The sequence below is a fragment of the Triticum urartu genome, chromosome 5A (assembly GCF_056163025.1).
Source record: "Triticum urartu cultivar PI428250 chromosome 5A, HENAU_Tu73, whole genome shotgun sequence".
NCBI lineage: Eukaryota > Viridiplantae > Streptophyta > Magnoliopsida > Poales > Poaceae > Triticum > Triticum urartu.
The window spans coordinates 54,023,097-54,029,956 of record NC_141877.1 but is presented as its reverse complement, the minus strand read 5'-3'; the positions used below and the strand labels follow the sequence as shown (position 1 = coordinate 54,029,956).

At 53.8% G+C, this 6,860-nt stretch overlaps 1 protein-coding gene across 1 annotated transcript; it reads right to left on the bottom strand.

Moving 5' to 3' along the window:
• Positions 1–1,207: 1,207 nt before the first annotated feature.
• LOC125507813 (patatin-like protein 3) lies at positions 1,208–2,987 on the bottom strand. The gene is made up of 2 exons (XM_048672320.2): positions 1,794–2,987; positions 1,208–1,703 (listed from the first exon to the last, which is right to left on the bottom strand). Exons 1-2 carry the CDS (start codon positions 2,880–2,882, stop codon positions 1,341–1,343), a joined length of 1,452 nt encoding a protein of 483 aa, XP_048528277.2. The 5' UTR covers positions 2,883–2,987; the 3' UTR covers positions 1,208–1,340.
• Positions 2,988–6,860: the final 3,873 nt, after the last annotated feature.

Genomic DNA, 6,860 nt, shown 5'->3' with positions numbered 1-6,860 from the left:
AGATGTTTTGGCAACATGTGCATTCTTGATTCCATAAGGGCAAAGCACTACGTGCCCTACAATTTGGATGTGATCCGTGATCGCGGTGTGAAGTCGCTACTCCATCGATGATACACCATTTCAAACGCCGTCATGAAGTATATTACGGTGTGACTGCAGAATTGGAATAAGTTTTGCTTTTTGTTGCTCTACGTGTTGGTCAGTTCACTTACTCAATGTTGCAACTCGATGATCATGTCATTGTGTAGCCTGGATGCGTTGCCACGTTGTATCAAAGGACGGAGGGCAAGCCTTTCAAATTGATGCATTGTTGAATGAAACTCAAGGGGCACAACATCTAGGTGAACAACATGTGTTGATGAAGAATTTCAAGCTCGAGGAGTGATAGTTTGAAATGAATGCCGCTTTCGAGGAGTATGATTAAATTTGGAACCGATGAATTTTAAAATTTTATTGGACGTCCGATGCTTTTATTAGGATTCAAATGTATAGTTTAGGTTCTACTGATCGATGATTCAAACTGGAGTTGCATAGCAGACATTTGGCTTAGTTTTATTCTTAAAAAAAATAACAGACATTTTGGTGTATAGGTTTAGATGGCCGCCCTCCTATCCGTTATCGACAAACACTTTCGAGCGTGTCAACAATATTTCTTGTGTCCGTTTCAATGAACCGCGTTGAAATTGCCCTTACTCCTCGACCGCACGCCACACAATCAGGAAACGAGAAGAAGAAGAGGAGACCATGTTCAGCAACATGCATGATGCATGCTCCCTAATCATGCATTTGCCGTGTGATTAACTGCACATTGCAATCGATCAAGCTACTAGTAGTACTATTTATTAGCCGTCTGTCAGCATCAGAACAGATGGGCAATTAGGGCTAATCCGATCCGCGTCGGCTTCAATTCAACCTGCCCGCGAGGGAAAACGGGAAGAAAGAAAACCGCTTTTTCAAAGGGATGGCATCTCCTTTCTGCTTTACACATTGACACATCGTATTCGCTGCTCATACGATTTCAATTTTGGGCAGTATAGTATAGTATTTCGCGGTGAACTGCTTCTCGAATGCCACTCGACAAAGTGGACGGACAGTTGTGATGTGAGCTACGGAGTATAATAGAATCAGCTTGACTTCATAGGGGTTTTTCATCGTGCCCCACATGTCGGCGACTCGTGGAGGGAGCAGAACAGAGGAGAGCAGAGGATAAATAAATAAACTTTAGTACTCGTAGAAGCATTTCGACTCCTCTGTTGCATAGGCGGGCAAATGTACAAAACTGGGGAAGGAGGGTGACCCGTCCACGTCGCATGCATGATCGGCTCTTGATCCGTGTCGTGTCAGTGCCCTGAGTCCTGCGTCGACGCCGGCGACGGCATGGTGGACGCGGTCCTGCCGGTGGTGCCCGTGGTCGCGGCGGAGGACGTGGTGGCCGAGGACAGCCGCGGCGGCGTCGGCGACACCTGCTTGATGGCCACGTTGGGGAGGAGCCCTGGGGGCGAGTCTCGCCGGCGGTCGTGCTCCTTCACCAGCTCCGTCGCGAACGCGTCCAGCTTCTCCCGGTTGGACTTCTCGGACAGCCGGCGCCCCCGGAACAGCTCCGCCTCCACGTTCCGCTGCGTCAGCATCCCGTCCGCGATCGCCACCACCTTCCGCGCCTCCAGCGACCGGAGCGCCTTGATCGAGTGCGCCGGCGCCGCCGCCTGGAACCAGTAACTCGTCGCTGTTAGTGTTTGAAACAAGGGAGACGGCAAGAATGGGGGGACGGGATGAAGCTCTGTGGCTTGGCTGACCTGGATGCGGACGTAGTTGCGGCCGCAGGTGTGGCCGAATGCCATGGCCACGGCCTGGTCGACCATGTCGGCGACGCCTTCGGCGGTGAGGCGGACCATCTCGGCGGGGGACGGGGAGCGCGGGGGGATCGGCGTGCGCCACCCGGCGGACGGGGTGGCGGAGCCCGAGGCGGTGCCGCCGGAGGAGGACCCGGAGCCGATGGAGACGACGAGGAGGTCGTCGACGCCGGCGGCGAGGGGGAACTCCTGCTTGTTGTGCAGGACGTGGGTGATGGCCGCCGCGGCCGGGTTGCCCATCGCTGCCACGCCGCCCGACGCCGCGGCGATGGCCGTAAGGCCGTTCACGGAGCGGACCGCGGTCGCGGCCGAGCCTCCGGCGCAGGTGGCCGCGCAGACGTCGCGGAGGCGGAAGTCGAAGCTGTCGCTCTCGACGGCGTCGGTGCGGGAGAAGAGGAACGGCGCGCCCGTGGCCAGGTCGTAGCACGGCACCAGCAGCGGCGCCACCGTGTCCCTCAGCGTCGCGTCGCCGAACACCCGGCGGAGCGACGACGAGGACGAGGACGCCGACAACGAGGACTTGTCCGACGACCTCTCCCCGCGCCGGAACAGCGCGGCCCACCTCCCGCGCCATCCACCTCCACCTCCGCCCCACCCGCCCTTCCCGAGGCTCGCCGCCACGAACGCCAGCGCGTCCGCGGCCGTATACTTGGGCCGCCCGTCAACACCCCTCACAAACAGCATCGCCGCGAGCACGCCGCCCGCGCCGGCCCCCGCGGCGGCGTCGAAGAAGTCGGCGACGCGAGCGTCGGGGTCGCCGGCCTTGGCCCGCAGCGCGGCCTCGAGCCTGGCCAGCGCGGCGGCTGCCAGCAGCGCGTCCCCGGGGCCCGGGCCGCAGCCGTCAATGGCCAGCACCCGCACCCTCGCGCCCCCACCGCCGACCGGCCCTCGCCCCGGCGTGCCCGGCAGCGAGCACACCCCGCCCCCGCTAGCGCCACCACCGTACAAGAACTTGCTCTCGAGGAAGGAGAAGATCTCGTAGCTCAGCTTGCCGAGGTCCACGTCCACCTGCGGCTGCGGCGGCGAGGCCATCGGAGCAGGGAGTAATGGCGGAGGGGGAGTGGGAGCTTTCGTTGGCTGGGATGTCCTTATTTACTCTCCCGACTGCGCAGCTGAACCGGGCAGAGCCCACCCCGCCTCCCCGCTTATAAATCGGAGAGACGACGCTACAGTACGAGCGGTACTGTACAGTACAGTACGAGCCAAACCCGCAACGCAACTGTAGAAGGCGTATTCCTACTGAACCCGCGTCCACGGAGGGAGGCAGCGGTGCGCGCTTGGCGGGTACCACGGATGCCCCGCTGACGCGTGGGACCGGAGGCCGCTGACACGCGATCCACATTCGGCGGGTCCGGGCGTCAGTGGGCCGGCACGGGCCGCACGTGCGAGCGACGGGATCGGGGCATGGAGCTCCGCTCAGCGGGGGTGGGGCCGGCCAGCTAAGTTTCCACGGGCCCGCGCTGCCAGTGGGCCTGCCCGGGTAGGTGGGCTGCGGGATCAGATAGATATCAGAGTGACCTGGCCGGCCACCTTTCTTCCTCGCTCGCTCGCCTGCCTGGCTGGCTGGCTGCAGCATGCAGCAGCAGGTTCGCGTAATTGCACGGACGCATGCACGCGTACGCGCAATACGCACGAACGGTACCACCCTAGCTAACTATAGCTTGATCAGTTGGTCTAGCGCGGTAGGCTGTGGAGTTCGTACCGCCGCGTTCATGGTCGCGGCACGTACGTCGTCTGGCCTATCGGAGGCCGATGCTTATTGGCGACCCAATGCGATGTGCCACTCATCATCGTAGGACGTCCTCTTGCGTCTCTGCGCGCTCCGTCGATGATCGATCGGTCGACCTCCGTCCGTATCTTGTTCTACGCGTACGCATGCATTATTGCAGTGACGACATGTGTATGCTGTAGTACGCAATACAGTTGGAGGAAGCTTGTGCGGTCGATCACGTACACGCACCCTTTGGTCCAGCTGGGTGGTCGAGGTAAAAGGGACCGAGAGCATCTACAGCCGGACTTGATAAATTCGGCCCTTCAAACGCCGAGCACTTTTCAAAAAATGCAATCCACACCCGGACACCTCAATTACCATATTTCAAATCCAGATAAACTCATGTAACTATGTCGACGCACACGCATCATCTGGGTACTCCATTACACTACGCTAAACATGTCATCATATTACCAAAATTTGGCATGTTTGATTATGGTGGACTTCATCCACGGCTGCCATTGCCCTTTCCGGCGCCCTTGTCGTCCTTTTCGTGGAAGTATCGGTCGAAGACGCAGTACAGATCGAGCCGGGTCTGCTCGTCGCTGGAGCTGTCCTCCTTCTCCTCCTTCGGTGGCAGTTCGGCCATGGCACGGACCGCCTGATTCTGCTCCTGGGCAACGGCGCACATGTTGATCCGCTGCCGATTCTTCACAATACGGACGCGGATGGCTTTCTCCGCATCAGCTGCCTCTGCCACGATACGGGCCTCGGCGGCCCTCCTCCCCACGACGGGCCGCCCGTTCCCGGTGGGACTCATACTCTGTCCGACCGATGATGGGGAAGGAGAGGTGTTTCAGCCGGGACAGCGAGGATCCAGCACCAGAGGACCCGAGTGCCTAGTGAGCCGACGCTATGGCGTCATGGCGGACGGATCTGTCCGTCGGCCGGGCGCTGTCCTCCCGGGAGCGGCGCAGTGCAATGCGGACTGGCATTGACTCCTCCAACCCACACGGGACGACACCCCAGTCGACTGATCCGAACTGGTCGGAGTCTGATCTGCTGCCTGCCATGGAGGAGAAGGCCAGAAACCAACGGAGGTAAGTTCGGGTGGCGGAGGAGAGTGGAGGGAGTGGAGTGAAGTGGCTAGGGTTTGCTCCTGCGAGAGGATGGGGACGAATATAAATGGGGTTGGGTGAGTCAGCATGGGCCAGGTCCGACGTGACGGGCGTGCCCGGGCACCCCCATATTTGGGCTGGATATGGGGTGCCGGTCAGACAGAGCGTTTGATGCCCGTTTGAGGCCTCTGTCTCGGTTGAAAAAACGTGACCGGGCAGCCTGTCCAGGTGTATGAGGCGGATTTTGAAAGGTCCGACTGTAGGTGCTCTAAGAGAAAGATCTTGCACGCTGTCTGCTGGACTTGGGAGTACTGAAATGAGAAAATGATCCCATGGTACTTCTTTTTTGCTGGTTTGAATTAAGTTTTATTTCAAAGTAACAGCCTTACATTCTGCTAATACAAGATTATGAATGAACTGCGCCTGAAATCGCTTATATGTACGGAAATACTAACTCTGAGCCGAGGCGTTGAATGATCGTCGTCATCAAGATCACGGTTGACATCTTGCACCGGAGAACAACCGACAAACGGATCGAACAGCTGGTGCGTCCGAGTATTATATATTTTGCGTGGACGGATATGAATCATGATTCATGCATGCAAATGCAATCACCCTAATATCATTATTATTATCATTATTATTATTATTATTATTGCTGAATGGCTCATCGCTCTAACATCATATCGCGCGTTGGTGGATCGACGTCGCAGCTAGCTAGGATCAGTGTGCAGTACGAGTACGCGCACGGCATTGAACGAGGCCTTTGAACTTGATAACCGGCCGGCCGGAGCAGTTATTAGTTAAACTGCAGATTGGTTGAACTTAGGTGCGTGTGGTAACTGCGGCTTGGTTGGTGCGGCCGTGCTGCGCGCAGCTTTTTCACCGCCGTCGCCGTCAGGTTTGACACGTACCATCAATCGTCGTATCATTGCGGAAAGGGGTTTGTTTGTCGACTATGCATTCATGGGTCGACAAGGCAATCGGAACTGCATGCCACGTACGCATTTCATATGCCCATGCATATCCACGCTGTCCATGTGTCAAAAGCAGCCAGCTGCCAGCAGATAGTACGTTTTTATTTCCTCACTGCCTTTTAAAATGTTTGTAAATTTCATTAGGAGACACTCCTCCGATCCATATTAATCTCGCTGATTTAGCACTTTATTCGCTTTTGTTTACTCAGCATGTTAGCTTTGACTTAAGTCAAAGTTTAAAAAGGATTGATCAAGTTTATAGAAAACAATCACACTTTCACGATAACAAATATATATGATATGAAAATGTATTCAATGATAATCTAATGGTATTTATTTGGTACTGTCAATGTTTTTGTTTTTGTAAACTTGATCAAAGTTTATAAAATTTGACTTGAGACAAAGCTAATATGTGAAGTAAGTAAAAACGAAGAGGTACAAAATTATACTAAATCAGCGACAATTAATATGGATTAGGGGGGTAGTATTTTAGTTTGTGAGCTGCATCACTAGCAATTAACTATTTGCTATTTTCATACCCATATATTTGACTCTCTTTCTTTGCGGGAAAAATACTTATATTACTCACGTAGCATCGCTATCAAAAGTAGATTGTGTGACAACCTCATGAGGGCTTGAACCAAGGCCAACCATAGTGCGGCCAGAGCTCCTATCATAAGATGCCAACAAATGGTTTATGATATTTTGAGTAATGTGAGTAATACAAGAATTTCATTATTCCATAAGTTGCTTGATTTCACGAACAATAGTATTGTTTCCTGATCTGTCCATATCTCCCTTACAAACTAAATTAACAGCCTCCAAACAATCTGACTCAATTACTAGTATTGGTCATTGACTCCATTTTAATGCCAGAGATAATCCTTCTTTAATCGCAGATAATTCAGATTCTAGTGCATCATGGCAATGAAGAAGATGTTAACAAGCACTGAAAATAACATCACCCTCATGATCACGAAGAACCATACCGGTGCATGTTGCATTACACGTATCATCCACACTTGTTCGTGTACATATATGAAAACATTTATTACATGGGAATTTCTAGATACATAGATCACGTCCCTGGTTTTTAGTTTTTTGTACTCATCAAAGACATATCAATACCCTTTTCTGAAGATTCTATAAACCTATACATCCAAACAAAGAAATCTGAAGAAGAAAAATGTTTCTAATTGTATGA

Coding starts and splice junctions, on each gene's coding strand:
- LOC125507813 (XM_048672320.2), bottom strand. CDS start 2,882: ATGGCCTCGCCGCCGCAGCCGCAGGTGGACGTGGACCTCGGCAAGCTG. Junction 1,704..1,793: donor GCAACTACGTCCGCATCCAG/GTCAGCCAAGCC, acceptor TACTGGTTCCAG/GCGGCGGCGCCGGCGCACTC.